This window comes from Leishmania martiniquensis, chromosome 20 (genome assembly GCF_017916325.1).
Source record: "Leishmania martiniquensis isolate LSCM1 chromosome 20, whole genome shotgun sequence".
NCBI lineage: Eukaryota > Euglenozoa > Kinetoplastea > Trypanosomatida > Trypanosomatidae > Leishmania > Leishmania martiniquensis.
The window spans coordinates 647,313-665,100 of record NC_090155.1 but is presented as its reverse complement, the minus strand read 5'-3'; the positions used below and the strand labels follow the sequence as shown (position 1 = coordinate 665,100).

At 63.5% G+C, this 17,788-nt stretch overlaps 5 protein-coding genes across 5 annotated transcripts; all 5 read right to left on the bottom strand.

Moving 5' to 3' along the window:
• Positions 1 to 552: 552 nt before the first annotated feature.
• On the bottom strand, positions 553 to 2,271 carry LSCM1_06489 (uncharacterized protein; the record flags this gene model as incomplete). The annotated part of the gene is made up of 1 exon (XM_067323913.1): positions 553 to 2,271. One exon carries the CDS (start codon positions 2,269 to 2,271, stop codon positions 553 to 555), a length of 1,719 nt encoding a protein of 572 aa, XP_067179227.1.
• Positions 2,272 to 4,430: 2,159 nt separating this feature from the next.
• LSCM1_06487 (uncharacterized protein) lies at positions 4,431 to 4,994 on the bottom strand (the record flags this gene model as incomplete). The annotated part of the gene is made up of 1 exon (XM_067323912.1): positions 4,431 to 4,994. The coding sequence occupies one exon, from the start codon at positions 4,992 to 4,994 to the stop codon at positions 4,431 to 4,433; it is 564 nt and encodes a 187-aa protein (XP_067179226.1).
• Positions 4,995 to 5,446: 452 nt separating this feature from the next.
• LSCM1_06486 (uncharacterized protein) lies at positions 5,447 to 8,407 on the bottom strand (the record flags this gene model as incomplete). The annotated part of the gene is made up of 1 exon (XM_067323911.1): positions 5,447 to 8,407. One exon carries the CDS (start codon positions 8,405 to 8,407, stop codon positions 5,447 to 5,449), a length of 2,961 nt encoding a protein of 986 aa, XP_067179225.1.
• Positions 8,408 to 9,369: 962 nt separating this feature from the next.
• Positions 9,370 to 12,294, bottom strand: LSCM1_06485 (uncharacterized protein; the record flags this gene model as incomplete). Its single annotated transcript, XM_067323910.1, has 1 exon — positions 9,370 to 12,294. The coding sequence occupies one exon, from the start codon at positions 12,292 to 12,294 to the stop codon at positions 9,370 to 9,372; it is 2,925 nt and encodes a 974-aa protein (XP_067179224.1).
• A 539-nt stretch (positions 12,295 to 12,833) lies between these two features.
• On the bottom strand, positions 12,834 to 15,719 carry LSCM1_06484 (uncharacterized protein; the record flags this gene model as incomplete). Its single annotated transcript, XM_067323909.1, has 1 exon — positions 12,834 to 15,719. One exon carries the CDS (start codon positions 15,717 to 15,719, stop codon positions 12,834 to 12,836), a length of 2,886 nt encoding a protein of 961 aa, XP_067179223.1.
• Positions 15,720 to 17,788: the final 2,069 nt, after the last annotated feature.

The window sequence follows — 17,788 nt, the reverse complement described above, 5'->3', positions numbered from 1 at the left end:
ATGCGGTAACGGCGTCTGCTCGCGCGAGAGGCAGCGAAGGGCGTGGCACGAGCAACACTAAAAATAGCGGCACAGGATGGGGTGTACCGAGAGCGGTGCGCTGGAGCGGTGTGCGCGTACGCGTACGGGTCACAGAGAGAGAGAGGAGTGGCGGTGCACGACTGTAGTGCTGGCTGTCGCATGCATGGTCGTTGTATGGGACTGTATGTGCGTGCAGGCTTGTGCGCCCACAAGCATGAAACAGCGCGCGTCCATCCGCTCGCGTGCACGTATCCGTGACGTGATGGCGGCATATCAGCACAGAGTCAACAGCGTGCGCGACGCGGCGCACTTTCACAAAGCGGTAGCGGAGACGGACAGAGAGAGTGAGACGCATAAGCGCACACACACACGCACCTATGTCGGTGCTCGCTGCGCCACAAAAGAGAGAGGGGAGACAGGAATGTACATCATCAAGGTGAATGCAAAGGCTGTCGAGAGAGGGAGTGTGAGGGGGTCTCGAAGGGGGTTATCGGCCCCGTTGCTGTGAGCCACTCCCGGCTCGGCACCTCCTCATGCGCCCCTCAGGTAGCTGAGGTAGTACGGAAGGACAGCGTAATCGTCCTGAAGCGCTGCAAGTAACTCATCGACACGCAACGGCGTGTCAGCCACGACGCCAGCAGTCACCCAGGCCGTCATGCGAGCCAGCGCCGCCTGCACGCTCTCCAGCGTGAAGCCGAACACCGCGACGGGGGCGTCGGTGGCGCAGCTGAGTGGGATGCAGAGAGAGCCTGCATCCTCCTGCTCGATGAACCCGTCTCGATCCATCACGGCAGCCTGTGCTATCCAGTCACGGATGAAGGCTGCCTCCGCGCTGCTCACCACATCGCCCGCGGGAGCCGCCTGTGCATCACCGTCAAGTGGCGTCGCCGAGGTGCCGCTGACCCTCTTCACGGCCGGCGCTCGGCACGGCGCTGCAACCGGCGTGCGCAGTCGATACAGTCGCAGGAAGGCGGCAGCCCACCACACTACTGCAGATGTAGCCAGGAAGAACCGCGTGACAGGCGCAGAGCAGCGACTCGAGGCTGCGCTCTTGGCACCTTTGGCACTGCGGCGACTGCAGCTGCGGCTGGCTGCGTGCGGGGAAGCCGCGACGGTGCGCAGGGTGTGCTTCACATAACTTCGGCAGCTAGCAGCGAGACGTGCGGCCTCTGTCCGGCAGGCTGCGCACACGTTGGGGCGGCGTCCGTTGGCAGCATCGTTCAGCTTCAGCTGCCGAACCGCCTCCTCTGCAAGGGCGTCAGCCGTGTTGTGCAGCTCCCAAGCGCCGCGCTCCGCGCAGGCCAGCAGCACCGCCACATAGAAGTTCAGCGGATCCCTGCACAGTCCCTCGGTCGCTTTGTCGAAGATCGACTCAAAGAAAGTAGTCCAGTGAACCACCTCCGAGAGGAGAGCTTGGTGATCCTCCAGCCGTACCACCGCGGTCGGCGATGCGCCCGGCCCTCGAGATGTCGAGAGGCTCGGTCGGCGCAGCACCTCCTCGACAACGTGAAGACCGTAGACAACATGCAGCGACGTCAGCGGCGCCACCGGCGGCGGACGCCCGCTGAGGAGGACAAGGTGGCATGGCAGCGCACTCGACGTCGAGGCGGCACCGGCTGGACTGTCGAGCAGGAAGTCACTCACGAAGTCGGAGAACGTCAGGGGTTGCGGCGGCAGCACATAGTTCAGCCCCACCACGCCGTCGCCCGCGTCGTCGTCGTCGCCGCCCGTGCCTGCATCCTTCTGGGCTGCTATCGGTTGGCTTTCCGCAGCGACATGCGCCAAAACTTGACGTGCAGCCGCAGGCATGCCGACCAGCCGAGTAAAGAGAGTCTCCGTTGTGCGCAGGACGCGCTGCTGGAGCAGCAGCAGGGTGCGACTGGGGCATTCGCGCAGCCACGCCACGGCCTCCTGCACCTGCTGCGCCTCATTCAAGATGGAGCGCTCCCCGTGCACAGATGCCCCGCTAAACGGTGGCACTGTTAGCCGATCCACGAGTGCCCTGCTGCCCTGCCCATTGGCACCGGTGTGCTTCGCAGGCACGGAGGCGGGAGGCCGTGTCTGCATGGTCGTCGTAGGCTGCGCGCCGAGGACGCCGACGGAAGAATCGGAGGAGCCAGAGGCACGTCGGTTGGCGGATACGCTCGCTGCCGGGTGCATGCGCTCGAAGTTCTCCAGTTGAGCTCTCACCACGTCCTGCTCCGCCGCCCTCAAAAGTCGCTGCGTCGCCTTGGCGGTGGTGCCGAGCATACCGAAGACGTTATTATGCGCTAATGCAACGACAGGAAGAAGCGGCGGGCAGCCGCGTTGTCAAGCCGGCATTGCGGAGGTGAGATGAGGAATGAGGAATGAGGTGGTGCACCCGTGTGTGTGTGTGTGTGCGGTGCCGAGGGGGGAGGGCGGGTAGGAAAATCAGGGGAGAGGGGCGCGGGGAAGCCGATGGAGAAGAGTGCTGCACGTGGTGATGGCGGGGAGGAAAGGAGAAGCGCCTCTCCGCGGCACGTTTTTTTCTTCCCCGTACTCAGTGTACATGGCTAAGAATGGATTTGCGAGCCGAGGCAAGTCATGCTCGCACACACACACACGCGCACGCACACACGTGGGGCCGTCGTATGTTAGGTGGAAGTTGCCGTAAGGCGCCAGCGAAGATGAATGGAAAAGCGTGTCGCTCTCGCATGCGGCACCGTCGCCCTCCTCTCTCTCTATCTCTCTCTCACCTCAGCTCACTACAGAATATGAACGGAGACAGAGGCAAACGTCAGTGGCGGCGGCGCCCTAGTGGGGGGGGGGCATCCTGCGGTGGTGAGGAGGGCCCCCACTGAGCGTGCAGAGAGAGGGGAGGAGACAGTGTCGCAAAGAATAGGGATAGAAGAGGAGGAGGAGGGTAACACGTAGAGAAGCGCACGCAAACATAAAAGCGGCCCGCGTGCGCCTCGCCAAGTGGGGTGATCCGTTGCACACCAACGTGAAGGGAGGGAGAAGAGACGAGAGAAGGGGGGTTGCACATATCAGGGCACCTTCCTGCCTCCCATCGAGAAACAGAAGAGAGGCCCGCGCACACGCCGCGTAAATTGTTCAGGGGAGACAGAGATCGTAAGAGGCATCATCGGATGGGTAACATGGAGACGCACGCACGCCCTTGGTAAAGAGGGAAGCAAGAAAAGGAGGCCCGAAGACGGGCGCGAGAGGTGCGCGTCCACGTCCCTCCTCCCCCTCACGCTTCGTGTGCGCTCATGCACTCGCGCATGTGCCTCTTACGCTCCCTGCTCGGTCTTTCAGCCGGTGGAGAAGGAAGGCACATGAAATGAAGGGAAGACATAGAAACGCGACACGTGAGCGCACAGAGTCAGCGAACGAGGGCAGAGGAGGAAGGGGGGCGCGCACTGTACCGCTCTCTCTCCCCCCTCCGCCTCGCTCACCGCAGCTGCTTTCCGCGGCGCACGTGCATCATGAGAAGGACGGAGATGTGGAAGCGAGAGAAGAAAACATTTTCGCGAGCAGATCAGGCGTCGCGGTCGTCTATTCACATGATTACGGACATTTCCAGCGAGCCAACGAAACGACGAGGGGAAAGCGGTGAGTGTGTGAGGTCGGGAGAGGGGCGGCACCGCTGACGACTTGCGCCCACCACTGTGCGGCGCCTTGAGCGTCACCGCATCACAGCTACGCCGCTTAGGAGGAGGACACAAAACCTATACATGCGCGCGCGCACGCGTGGAGACGCTCTGGCCACTGGTGTCTGGCCATCCCGCTTCCACACTTTCTCGCTCTTCCACCTCGCCAATGGTGAGTGAAACCAGGCACTACATCTTCGGCTGGTGCCCCACCACCACAGGGTCTTCGTGTAAGGCCCGTTTCGGCGGCACGGGCAGACAAGTAGGTGTACGCGGAAGGCCTTGGAAGAGAAAAACGGAAAGAGAGGGGGGGAGAAGGGCACATCAATACCTCGTGTGAGGTGTTCGCGAGCACCGCCCCGAGGGCATCATGCGCGCTCGCTCAAGCACGTTCGCATTGGCGAGCACAAAGACGCATACGTGAAAGAGGTGGAAAAGAGCAGCGGCTTCATCCAGTTCATCATGGCGCAACGGCACGTGCCCACCTCGGTGTTCACCAGTCGCCACTCCCTGACACCACAGCGGCTTATCATCGCCTTCCGCGTTGGTGGGCCAACACTAAAGCCACACTGCAGAGTTCTTTGGCACCTTCTTGTGCGCGACACGTTCCTCGTTGCCCTCGCAGTGCTTCGTCAAACACAGCGCCCGTCCCTTAGAGCAGACAGGTACGAACTAGTCAGGGGCGCGGCGACGCAGGTCCGACAGATGCGCTCGTTCATTAAGGCGTGTACGCGCCATCGGGTTGGACGGCTTGTAGTGGGCCTGTGGCGCCAGCCTTTCAAGCGCCTCCACCATTTAGCGGCGCTCAGGCGGCGTCAGAAATCGCAGCGCGTCGCGCTCCACCGCTGTGGATGCCTCTGGCGTCCACACATTCATCTTGGAGAAGAGTGGCGCGTAGCTGCTGCTCACCTGCAGACGCCCTTGACGTTGGCGTCCCATCACGTAGTCAACATCACGCTGTGCCTCGTAGGATAGCGGAAGTGGGGCTTGAGGCACTTGAAAGTAGTGGCTCTCAACGGTACTGGCCCTGCGCTTGTGCCGTATTTGGCGCATGTAGCTGCGGTTGTGCGTCAGCGCAAAGAAGATGCGGCGATGCTGCCTTGACCCGGAGGTCGGCCTGGAAGACGGCGAGGCCACCATGAAGCGCTGTGGCACTGTCACCGACGGGTGCAAGAAGAGGTGCTCTAGTAGGGTGTGCACATCGGCTTGGGTGAAGCCGCCACGCTGGATGCGCGAAAGAGCACGCGCGGCAACTTTGGTGTCCTGTAGCCTTGCACGTTCCTCAGCGCGAAGCGCCACGCGCTCCGACGGATTGAGCTCGGAGGAGCTGCTGCGGTACGCCAGCTGCATGTAGGCCATGCCGTGCGATGAGGAGCGTACCGGTAATTGGGTGTGGGTGGGGGGAGGGTGAGAAAAGCACGCGTGTCTGTGTATGTGTGTGTGTGTGTGTGCTCGACCCCGTCACCGATGGATGTGTGGATGTTGGCGGGCGCGGGAGAGAGAGGGGAAGACGGGGGGAGAGCAGCCGGAGGCCAACACGCAGCGAAGCGGTACGATGGGGAGAGTGGAAAAGAGGGCGCCGGAGAAACAGACAGAGAAAGAGATGCCCTCATCAGCACACGCGCGGGTTGGCGCGCACGTCAATGCGTCTTCACTGCCTCTCCGTCTCTTGTCTGGCGTACATCCATTCCGTCCCTTCATTGGACTCCTTTGCGCAGCACCCGTAGCACAGTAAGGTAACGATGACATCAATGCGCCAACACGCCGTTACGCCAGCACACACGACGACACACGCTGTAACGCGCATGATATCAATACTGCTGCAAGATGCAGTCGTGCACGTGGCAGTCGGCACAGAAATACTGCTTGCACGCTGCGCATTGGGCCTTGGTGCTCCACATGCCAAAGGGCTTGTAGCAGTTGAAGCAGTTGACGGCATCGAAGACACACCACGCACTCTTTCCCGTGTTAGACGCGGGCAACGGCGCCGCTGTGGTGTTCGCCTCGGCGGTCATGAACGCCTCGAGGGCGGCTAGCGACGCCATTTCGCTCACTCGCTCGGCGCACGCTTCCTCCACCTCAGCATCGAGGAACCTATCGAACTCGGCCCCCCACGAGACCCTCCGCGTCGTTTTAACGGCGTGCACGTTGGGGTTGTAGCTGAGGTAGTGATCTGCGTCCTCACGCGTGTACAGCTGCTCCCAGAAGACAAGACGTTTACTGCTGCAGTTGGGCCGCAGCACGAAGTCCCCCAGCACCGCGGCACCGCCCCCCCCACCCCCGCGCCGCCGCTGCGAGATGAAGCGCCACGCCGTCGCTGCGTCGTAATCGACGTTGACGAAGCAGAGTGGGACCTCACCGGCCTTCTCCCGCTGCACGCGGCGCAGGATGTCTGTCCAGACAGAGGCTGTGCGCAGCCGCACCCCCTCAAGGCGCCGTTCCTGCTCTCCATTGCACAAGAAAGTTCCGTAGAGGCAGCTGTAGACGACCTCGGAGAGGTGGGCGAGTAGCTCCGGCGTGAACTCAAAGCACGTCGGGTACTGGCGGCACACCTGAAAAACAGCGTCCAAGAAGTGCACGAAGATCGGTGACGTGTCCAGACGCGGCGCACTGCCGCCGCTACCGCCGTGCTGCTGCTCCGTGTCGGAGCTTGTAACGCCCGAGTGCGTGAAGACGGTCGTGCGGCCCGGCAGCTGGTGCCCAGAGCGCTCTGCGAACTTGTGGCCGAAGGAGCAGAACTCCTTCTCGATCAGCGTGCAGAAGCCCACGATGGTGCGGTAGTACGGATCCAGCAGAAGCATTGCGAGCGCCGTGCACTGCGACGTACGATCCCAACCGTCGGTGCAGTGGACCAGGCACGAGACACCGCTCTGCAGTGATTGCGCCGCCGTCACGGAGCAGACGAGAACGCGCTGGACGATGGCGAGCCAGTCCGAGTCGTACAGCCGCCGCAGAAATGTCTTCTCCACCGTGTTTCCCTGGTAGCGGGCCAGGACGCTGCGCAGCTTCTCGAAGGACTTGGCCACGCCGAAGATGTTGTCGATCTCGAAGAAGTTGGTCTGACAGAACGTGTAGTGGCTACCCGACTCGTAGCCACCGCCAAGCTGGGCGTTGCCGGCGGCTGTGATCTGTGGTCGGCAGTCCACTACTAGCAGCACCTTCGCCGCGCTCGCGTTCGTGCTTGGTGTAGTAGTTTGCGAGGCCTCCGCCGGCTGCGAGGCGCCGACGTTCCCCACGTCTCCAGCGCTTGAGGTGCCCAGGGAGTTGCGCGTAGCCTTGGGGGGCGCCGACGACGGTGTCGTGAGGGAGGTTTGGCGGTTACCGTTCGCTGGGGCGCTCTCCAGCTGCTTTGCGGAAGATGCGTTGCTTGTGCTGGTGGCACGTGTCGGTCGGCCATCGCCGTCCGAGTCGTCGTCGAAGAGAGACGGCGGACGGACCGGTCTCGTCGCTGCGGCCGTGGCTGACACCACAGGACTCGCCTTGAGGGACGTGGCCGCGGCGGGCGACCCAACATGAGCGGTTGCCTGTGCGGTTGCCAAAGACGAAGTGACAGGCGGTAGCGCCGCTGCTGCGGACGATGTCGCACGCTGTGGATGAGTGCGGTGGGGTCCGTAGCCCATATTAATGAGTGTGTAACACACGTCCGAGTCGGCGCTTAGTTGCGGCGAGCGCATGAGGGGCTGCGAGCTGCGTGCGAGGACGGCGCCTGTGCGCAAGCACACATATGACACCGCAGGGACACGGGCGCGCGAGCGGGCCGCCATCGCCTTCAGCAGCAGCTCGCGGTCCACCAGCTTAGGCTGTAAGAAGAGCCACGGGTAGGTGGGGGAGCACGTGTACTGGCAGTCGACGGGGCGCTCACCGCGGCCGACGTCTCTGTCCTCGTCGCGCAGGTCCACCAGGCTGAACCAAGGCCGCAGGTCTTGACGGAGGCCAATGCGGCCCTCTTGCAGGGCCGCCTCCGTGGCCACCTCCAGTGTGGGGCGAGACGCGTCTACGCAGAGCTGGCGGGTGAACTCACGTTGCGGCGAGTAGAGGTTCCAGCCGAACTCAGTACTCCACATAGTCGCCGCTTCCGCTGCCTCTCCCGCGTTTTCCACGCGGCCGCCTCGCCGCTGCCGCTCCTCGGCGTAGCGAAAAGCTGGAAGGTCAGATACGCGCGCCAGGCAGTGCACTACGGTGAGATGCGCTCGTATGTTCTTGAGGAGACGCTCCGACTGTACGATAAGGCGATGCTGCCAGACGTGCTTTGTCTGCAGCGTGACCACGTAGAGAGCCGGCAGAGGGTCCGCGTATCGCGGTCGCGATGGCAGCGGCGCTGGCTGTGGCACTTGCGCTGGAGGAGCGCTCAGCAGTGGCGTCATGATCGCCACTGCAGCCGTAGCCGAAGGACTCGCGGTCGAAGCTACACCACCGCCAATGGCAGGACTCATCGATGCCGCACCTGACGACGTCCGCGCCGTCTCTTCCGCCTGCTGTTGGACTTGCACAAAGGCCTTTGTGACGGAGGAGGAGGCACGTGCAATGCCCCAGGTGGCAATGAACATGTACGGCACCTCCACGCACGCCTCGCGGCCGAGGGGACCAATGTGCATCTGGTACTGGGAGAGCGCAAGACTGCAGGGCTGCACCACGCAAGCTTTCTCATCTCCGCCGCAGAAGTACAGAAGAGCCACCGCATCCTTCGCATCGATGGCGGAGGACACGTTAAGGTCGAGGACTTCACCTTCTAAAGTGCGGAACGGTGGGAAGGACATGCCGGTGCACGTCATGAGGGTACGTGGATGGGAGTCAGCGTGGGTTTGGGACAAGAGGTGCCGCCTGAGCGTGAGCGCGTATAACTGTGCGCGTGGGTGTGTGCCACGCGGTACGCCGTGGGCGAAGCAAGTGAGCTGTAGGCGGTGGGGTGGGTGGAGTTGTGCAGGCGGGGAGACAGAAAGAGGGCGACTCGTAGCGCGGGGCTGAGACATCGCGAAGTCGGGGGTGGGAGAGGGAAGACAGCGCAGGCGCTTTGCGGGCCCGCCAGACCCCCCCTTTTCCGCACACACACGTCTCTTTCTGGGAGCCATGCACGCGCAGACGTTGGCAGAGAAACAGAAAAGACAGAGAGCGGTGGCCCTTTTTCTTGGAAGATTGGCTAAGAGGCGACAGAACGGCACATCGAGCCTCGCGCAGTGGAGACGACAGGGAGGGCGGGAGGAGCGGGAGGAAAGCTGCAGGGCGCGGTATGCACACCCGCACCAACGAGGCGCGAGTGAATCAGCCGCCGCGATGTCTAGCTTTCTTTGTACCTCCCCCTCTCCTCCCATCAGGCAGACGGACTGGCAGATCGAGAGGAAGGGAGCGAGATAACGGCACAGCATCGCGAACACACATTAGCTAAGCGGCGCCGTCGCTCTAACGTAGAAGCAGCGGAAAGAATTTGGCATCGAATAAACGGGGGGAGGGGGGAAGCAGCGGCGGCGGCCTTCTTCCCCACCCCCCAAAAATAGACGGCGAGGCAGGGGCTCATCGGTGTGTCCTACAAGCGCCCCCACCCCACGCGCAGGTGAATACGTGCGGCTCACCTCCAAGAGAGAGAGGCGGCCACAAGCGATCGCGCGCAGACGCAGTGACCGCCCACCGTGCCAACACCGTCATCACACCCGAGCACTGGAGGAAGGATGGTGAGGGTATAGTGGCGCGGCGTACAGAAACGTGTGCGCTGGCTATCGTGCCAGGCTCACGCACCCTTCTATGTCATGGACAAGTATCGAGCTGCCGGCAGCGCACGGATCGACAGCGCAGCGCGGGCTTTGCGAACGGTGTGTATAGCAACATCCACATCCAGCGGATTGACCCACGCCGCGCCCTCCGTGCCGGCCCTGCTGGGGAAGCGACCGTCCGCCGTGAGCCCGGTCGGGTACAACGGCGGCGGCCTTGCTCTCCAGCGCTCCTCCGACAAAGGTTCGCTCGACTCACTCATCCCCCCTGAGGTGTCCTCGTCATCTCTGGAGGGTGGCAACATTGGCAGCGGGGGAAGTGTGGCCGTCGCCTCCGGCGGCAGCACCCGCGTCGCTGCGCTCACGCTGTAGTACTCCGCGATCTCCTGCACCTTCTTGGCTGTGGTGGTTGCAGCGGCGCTGAGTGGCACCTCCCCACGACTGTCCTGGGCACCAGCAACGCTGTTGTCCGCCACGGAGATGCGCAGAGAGCGCAGTGTGCTTAGCTTGGCCTCATCCTGCACATTCAAGGAGAAGGGCCGCAGCTGCTTCGACGTGGCGTCGGTCGAGGGCATCGATGCGTCGCGTGCGATGGTGGCGCTGATAAGGCTAACGTTCGCCTCGCTGTCTGGCTGGAAGCAAACTTCTTCAATGACTGCATGCAGCTCCTCTTCCTCGCTGGCGCCGAAAACGGCAGCGACGTCTGCCCACTCTGCGTCTTCGATGATGTTCGACACGTAGCTGAACGATGGCAGCTTCGGCACAGGCGACTCCGTGTCATCCGTCGCGAGCAGGCAACTCTGCTCCGAGACAAGGCAGCGCAGTCCGCTGACCGTGTATGCATCTTCGGCGTGCCCGGCAATGTGCAAGAGCGGCTGGAAGCAGCTCGCGAGCTGGCCAGCTGCGGCTCTCTTCTCCATTACCTCTTGCCCATATGCCTGCAGCTTCGGAATCGCGTACACGCGGCCACAGCACACCAATAAGGCCGCAATCATGTGCAGCCAGGCGCAGGCGAGAGAGGATATGGCAGTCCTCGGCGCTGGCATCGTCGTCAACGCCGCCGTTGAAGCGCTCGCGGTATCGTCTTGCAGTGCCGCTGACGAAGTCGGTGCTGCTGGGGCCGCTGCAACCTCCGGCTCTGCGCGCACGCAGCGCTGCTGCAGTGTCCATAGAAACATGAGAGTGAAGGGCAGCCCACTCACACCGTAGCCAGCCATGAGGGCACAGAGCACGTCCGCGACCGACACCACCGTCAGCGGCGTGATGCCCTGCGTCTCCCTGGACACCCGTTTGGCCCACTCCTGCGCGAAGGCCACATCTCTCTCGTCTGTGAACAGCGCTCCCGTGCTCGTGGATAGCGACGCCGCTGCTGAGAACGACGCAGTGACGGTCGCTCCATTTGTCTTGTCGCCGCCGCTGCCTCCTGCCGCGCTGTGAGTCTGCTCCGGGATGCCAGCGAGGATGCCACTCAGTACGCGCGAGGCGAGGTGTCGCTGCGCATCGTCGCCGCCACCGTGGAGATAGAATTGAAGCCCCTCCGTCACTCGCACGTCTCTGCGGTCCACCAGCGGCACAGAGCGCAGGTAAGGCGCAGCCACGACAAGGAGCCGCAACGCCAGCGTCGGATGCGGCGCGCCGCTGGTCTGCCCCACCTCAAGCAGCTGCCAGAGCGAGACAAGAATGCTTTGCAGCTGCGGCGCATTCCGCTGCCGGTAGGTGGCGCGAAGAAGTTTAGCTGCCAGCGTCACGATGGCGTCGTGTGTCTCCGTACGCAGACGCGCACGGTCGACGCCTCCCTCGTCTACGGCGGCTGCCCCATCGGCAGTGCTGCCGGCCACGGGCAGCCGCATGACGCTCACGATGTGGTCCAGAACCACTGCCGGGCGGCCGCCCGTCATTGGCAGCGCGTCCACACAGGCCTGCAGAGACCGTAGTACACCAATACGCACGCTCGGGTCGGACGTGCGTTGCCCCACATCGCACAGGCACTGATACACGGAGAAGCCCAGTTGCTGTGGGCGACGCTGCATGGCCGACACAATGTCGCTGAAAACGAGTGATGGCACATATGCTATGGCCCAGCCACTCTGCTTCCCCAGCAGCCCCGTGATGCGGCTCAGCAGCCCTTCCACGCCGGCCGTGGTCGTGCAGGCTGCCGTTGCGCCAATGCCATGGCTGCAGGCCAGCACGTACACGACATCCCGCTCCTCCGCCTCCGTCGGTAGTTCCAGGGTGGGGGCGGCCGCCGACGTTGCATCGGCGCCGCCGTAGTGCCGCTGCGCGAGGCGATGCACACTCGCGTCACTTAGCGGTCTCTGCGCACGCTCACGCAGTACGAGAATGAGGTTGACGATCATGGCCTCCATGATGGCCGCCACGTTCCCCGCCAGGACTGTGTGGATGCAGTGGGCGATGTTGCTGAGCGCCACGATAGCGGCGTAGCGCGTCTGCATGGCCTTCGCATCCACTCGAGACGCTATGTGATCGGACGCCATCTTCAGCAATTGAGGCACAAAGCGGTCTTTGTTGTCCGCCATCAGCCGGCGCGCTGAGTCTGTGTTCGGCTGAGTGCTGAGTCGATAGCACAGCGTGCTCAGCACATCCGCGGCACCAATGCGGTAGCGCGAGACGACTGTTGATAGCAACAGAGCACAGATATCGACGCTATGGGGCACAAAGTCGTTCACACGGGCGGAGTGCTCGATGAGGGTGCGCAGCATGAGCACCGACACCATGACTCGGTTTTCTTTGCGGCTCGCAACGTCACGGAGAAGAAGTTTGCCGATCTTGCGGCACACGCGGGGGATGCGCTCTGGGTTGCTGGAGATGTAACTGCACAGCTTGGCGAGCGCATCCTCATCAGGGCCGCCGTGGTTCTTGTCGGGGTAGACAGAGATGATGAAGTCCTTGAAGCGGTACCTCGTCTCGGAGCACGTGCACGAGTTAGCGGCACCCATTTCGGTACTGGCAGTAGTGATGGTCGTGGCGGTGCACCAGGCATGCGGTCGTGCCCTCCCCCAAAGGAGAGGCAAGAGGGACAAGGGGGGAGGGAGGACTGTATGTATGCGGAGATCGAAGGCCGAGGCAATCAGCTCAGACACTGACACTGCGCGTCGTGCCGCCGAGAAGGTGTATGAAGGGTGTGTGGAGGAGAGAGGAGATGGGGTCGGCAGAAAGCAACGGACGGTTGAGTGGGCGAGAGTACACGCACCGTGAGTGATTCGAGAGAGGGACGCACCAGCGAATTTGTGGACGTTCGCGCGCGCACGCGCGGTGATGATGAGCGGGGATAAGATGGGATGGGGGAAGGGGGACACCGTTCACCGAGGCTCACCAACCGAGCAGGCATCGGTGTCTGTGTGTGCGTCTCCCGCTATCTCCCACCCGCCGCCGCCGCCCGTTCCATTGCTCCTCATCTTCATCCTCTGCAGAAATGTAAGCCTGAGAAAGCAGCGACGGTGCGTCAACAAGCGTCATGTCTTTGCGTATGCCCCCATCATTGCTTGGGGCGCTTCGGCCGTGGCGCTTTCGCTGCGGACTTCCTCTTTGCAGCGGCAGCGGCACCCGAGGATGGCGCGGTGCTCGGCGGCGACGATGGCGACGAGGCAGTGGCAGATGCGCCGCGGGGCCCCTGCTGACGCCGTGCCTTGTTCGCCTTGAGGCGGCTGAGCAGGCTGCCGCTCACCGCTGCCGTGGTGGCGCCACCCATCTCTTTCGCGTCTGCCAGCTGTGAGGAGCTAACGGAGTCAGAGGCGTCTTCGCCTGACGACTGCGGCAAGAGAGGTGGCCTCTCTGCTGAGGGCGTGCGGGTACGCTTATGAGAGGACGCAAAATCACCCCTTACAGGAGCGGCCTTGACGCCGCCACCGCCACCCTTGGCACTTGTCATGACGGCGCCCACTCCCTCTTTCTCCTCTGTGATGGGCCGCTTGGTGAGGCTGGGGAGGAAGCGAACGTCGCGCAGGTGGCTCAGCGGCGTCACGACGGCCTTCTTCTGCATGTCGCGCAGCTCCGCGGCGGCGCTCTCCACGTGAGCCACCACGATGGGGGCCTCCTCTAATATCTGCACCATCGCTTCAATGACAGCCTCCGCCTCGGTATACTGCGGGGCCGGCGCACGTTCCTCTTCTTCCACGCGAGCGGACGCACCTTTGGCGTCCGAGTCCAGCGCGCGAGTGTCACGACCGGACGCGCTACGTGGTGGACGAGGTGCCGAGCGCCGAGGCGCCATTGCTGCCACCTTCGTTGAAAGCTCTATGCCAAGCTGTCTCACCGCGTCCATCGCTGCGGTGCACACCTGCACCTGTGCAAGTGTGACGCTTCCAGCGCCGGACATCAGCGCATCACGCGCATCCCTGCACACATCCTCGCTCTGCGTCAGGTACGCGTGCAGCTCAGTGCTGATCGGTACGAGGGCATCGAGGAGGGCGCTGCGAGAGTCGACCTCGGCGGGTATCTGTAATGCCTTCCACCGCTGCAACGCTTCAGACGCTCGCTCGCTCCACAGTGCCAACTCGCCACGTGTATCCCTGAGCAGCGGATGCGCAGCGCAGCGGGCACCGACGTAGGCGTCGTGGCCCTCCTGCCACGCGGCGGCCACATCAATGAAATCCCTCGCAGCAGCCTCGACCGCCTCGGCTGCTGCATTGACGACAGCATCTAGAGCACCCCATTGGGACGCCTGCGGCAGGAGAGCCTCCAGCGCATCCAGGGCATGTTGAAGGGTGCTCGGTGGTTCGATGAAGAGCAAGAGCTGTCGCCGGTCTTGCTCGACACGCTGGAGCAGGCTGGCAAGTGTCTGCTGTGCCTGCCCAGACGCCTCCTCTTGCGCCAGAGCCAGCTGAAGCGTTGTCGCAGAGGGCAACGAAGCGAGGAAGCTTGCGCTGGGCTCGAAGAGCCCGCTCTCCTCCGCCGCATCTGCCTCACCGCCGCCACCACCGGCAGTGACTGCTACATCCGGCACGTCGCGGCACACGACGTCAGCGGCCAACGCCTTGGCGAAGTACACAAGCCCATTCTCACGTTGGTACTTCTGCAGGCAGCCGCAGACGGCCTCCAGGAGAAGGCGCAGATACGGGTAAACCTGCACCACATCTGCAGCCGTGGCCGCGGCTGGTGCACCGTCGTTGCCGTCGCCCGCCGGTGAACGCGCTGCTGTGGATGTCGATCTGCCCTCACCATGAAGAACCAGTTCATAAAGGCGGGGATACTCCGTGGACGGCTGGAGCGTCGCCATGACTGCGCTGTCGTCGGTGTCCGCCTCCACCGAGTTGGCCGCCCCCGCCACTCTACGTGCCCCGTTGTCGCGGCGCGGTAGCTCGTTGGGCCGCTGCCTCGGCACCGATGCGCCGGCCCGACTAGCTCCTGTGAACAAGGACGCTAGTCGCCGACCCCACCATTGCCGCGCCTCGTGCTCCATCTGCGCGTGCGACTCCTCCGTCCCCCATTGCGTGTCACAGCTGCGGAGGAGGGTGTTGGCGTACTGCATGTGGCCCAGAGCCTCGGCCATGCATGGCACCTTACTGGACGAGTAGTACCACGCGGCCCTGTGGTAGTGGTAGGTAGCGAGCAGGAGGGCGGGCAAGAGCTGTAGCGAGCTACTCGCGGGGACACACCCAGGCAACTGCAGCTGAGCCGCATCGAAGGCGAGCCTCGCCAAGACGTCCGGCTTGTCCTTAGTGGATGCCGAGGAAAGGGCGTACATGTACTTGGCCACTGCGGAGCACAGCAAGCACATGTCCCTTGTTGCGTCCAGCGGTAGGCGGCTCCGCAGCTGGCGGAGCGCGACTGCGGAAGGGGAACTCGGAGTGGCACGGAGGGCCTCTGCCCAGCGCAGCACATCAACCGCGTGGCGGCAGTGCTGAGCGGCCAGCTTGGCCTTGTGGTTTGGTGCAGCTACGGAGCCGCCACCACCCAGTCGACGCGAGGCGCTGAAGGAGATCCTCACCGAAGCGTCCGCCCGTACGCAGGACAGGTAGCGCAGCCCGGCGTCCATATGATAGAGAGAGACGTTAAACAAGAACACAAGCGCCTCGCCGCGTGGGGTGTGCACTGGGACGGTGACAAAGCTGCTACCGAGGCCGCCAGTCGGCACGAAGACTACTGGCGGTAGGTCGAGCAGCTGCCGAATGCGCAAGGGCCACTCGCTGATCGCCGCGTCCATGGCACACAGCAGTGCCGCGTACTCCTTCACATCTCTCGAACCTTGGGAGACGTTGGTGAAGACCTCAGGTGAGGCGGTCGCGTAAGACTGCATCATCGTGAGGGTGTTGAGAACCTGCTCCGATGGTGTCTCCCTCACCACTGCGAGTGCATTGGTCATGAGCGTCACCCAGTCCAGCGGCTCCGTCCGCAAGGCCGATGAGGAAAGGAAGCGGTACATGCTGCGCGCGCCTCCCCGTTACTCCTCTCCACTGCACACTTACACTTAGACACGCACACACACTGGAGATGGTGATGCGACTGTGTTTGTCAACGGGTGCGCGCCGCAACGCGTGCTTGTGTGTGTGTGTGTGTGTGCACCGGCCTGTCTCAGTTCAGGGTCAACTCTTGCTGTGGTCGTGTGATGCGTGCCGCTGGGTGGTGTCGCGAGAACACAGAAGGGGGGAAGGAGGGGCAAAGGTTGGGAGAAGAGGGGCGCGATCCACAGACGTGAAGAGGAGGAGGGGAGCGGGTGTGAGACGCGACTGCGCCTGCGTGAGCGCGAAGCCAAACGGGAGAGGAGGGAGGCTTATACGGTGAGGGGGAGGGGGGGTGGAGGAGAGAGGCGGGCAAACGGCGGAAGGCGCGGCCACGCGTGCGGTCCAACGTGTGCGCGCGCCCTCACAGAGAGATGAAGTGGGCGAAGAGAGCTTTCGCTGTCCCCTCGCATTGCGTGCGCCCCCCCTTTCACATGGCTCTCGACGTGTGGCCACCCCCTCTCTCCCTCCCCCATCTTCCATGCGCACCCACAGGCATTGCCTCACAGAATTGTGCCACCTCACTGTCACCGCCGCCGCGCGGACCATCAGGCACGGCCTCCTTGCCTTCTCTTTGAAACTGCAGAGGGCCGGGCTACCGTCACCGCCAGCCCCAGGCCGCCGAGCAGCTCAAAGGGCCGCTGCGCCTTCACCACTGTCACGCAGATGACGGCGACGACGAGGAGGGGCACAGCCACGCTCGATTTTAGGCAACGGCCGCTGTTTGCCCCCGCGTCACACCTCATGTGCCTGTGCGCACGGATATACGTGCTGCAGTGGCCAACGAGGGATAGCGAGACGGCAGCATTGCCGGGCGGAAGCATCGCACCCCCGCCACCGCAGCAGCGCGGCAGCACCTATGAAAGAACGTTGCGCGCGGTGCAGTGGCGGCATCAACACCGATGCACTCCTTACCGTCAAGACAAAAGAGCTCGACTTCGACGGTGACGCCAGCACACTCGCGGGCCATGCTCTCGCTGTAGTTGGCCAGAGCCTCACTTGCTGGCCGCAGCAGAGCGCTCAAGTCGTCCTTCACGATGACAGCGCCTCCACCGTTGCCTGCGCTTCAGTGACTGCCACCGCTTTCTCCATCCCCAGCGCAGATTCTGATTCCCGCGGCATTAAAGCCTTCCTCCACGGCGCCCTTCATGCAGCGCGTGAGGCGCGGCCGCAGGTGCTGGCCGGCGCGCGGGGCCGCATCGCCCATAGGTTTGAGGGCATTGTGTGCGCCGAGATCTGCGGGCAGGGCACTCAGCGCCTGTCATGGGAACGCCGTCCCTTTGCTGTACGGCTTACAACCAAATCGCCGCCTTACACGCCCCCTCTCCAGCGCCCGCAATGTCCACGCCAGAGCGGCATCGGCGCTGTCGACTGAGCTGCAGTGGGGCCTCTATGCGCATGATCGGCGCGTAAGCGAAAGGGGAGGAGAGTGCGTGTGTCTGTGAGTGTGTGTGTGTATAAAGAGGCGACGGCCTCGCAGCGCAGCGCGCCCGCTAGACGGCACATTCAAGGAAGGCGTGCGGAAGGGGAAGAGCGTGCCGCCCTGCGCAGGACTCATCAAGTCGAGAGGCATTCGACGCGGGCGAGCACAGGACCCCCAAGCGGATGTGAGAGGGAGGGGACCGCTGGTGGCTCGACGGCAATCAGCACTATGTGACCTGGGGTAACGAAAGAGGAAAGGGGAGATGAGGAGCACATGACCCCCCCTCATCCTCGTCACACATGTCTTTGGAAGGGGGCACGCGAGGACCGAAAGCGGCAGCTGTCGCTACAGCCCACCACAGCGAACCTGCGCTTGGTAAAGGTACCTGACGCATCACATCAACCCATGCACGAATGGCCATCATCGCAGCAGGGGGGAGGGGGGGCGCCCGCGTCCGGTCACATGTGATGCGTTGTCCTCGCAGGTGGGGGGCCGCCGCGAGGGCCGCGCAGGGAAGGCCCCGCAGGCACCCCACCACCGCCGCACACAGGCGGCCGCGCAGCCACCGAC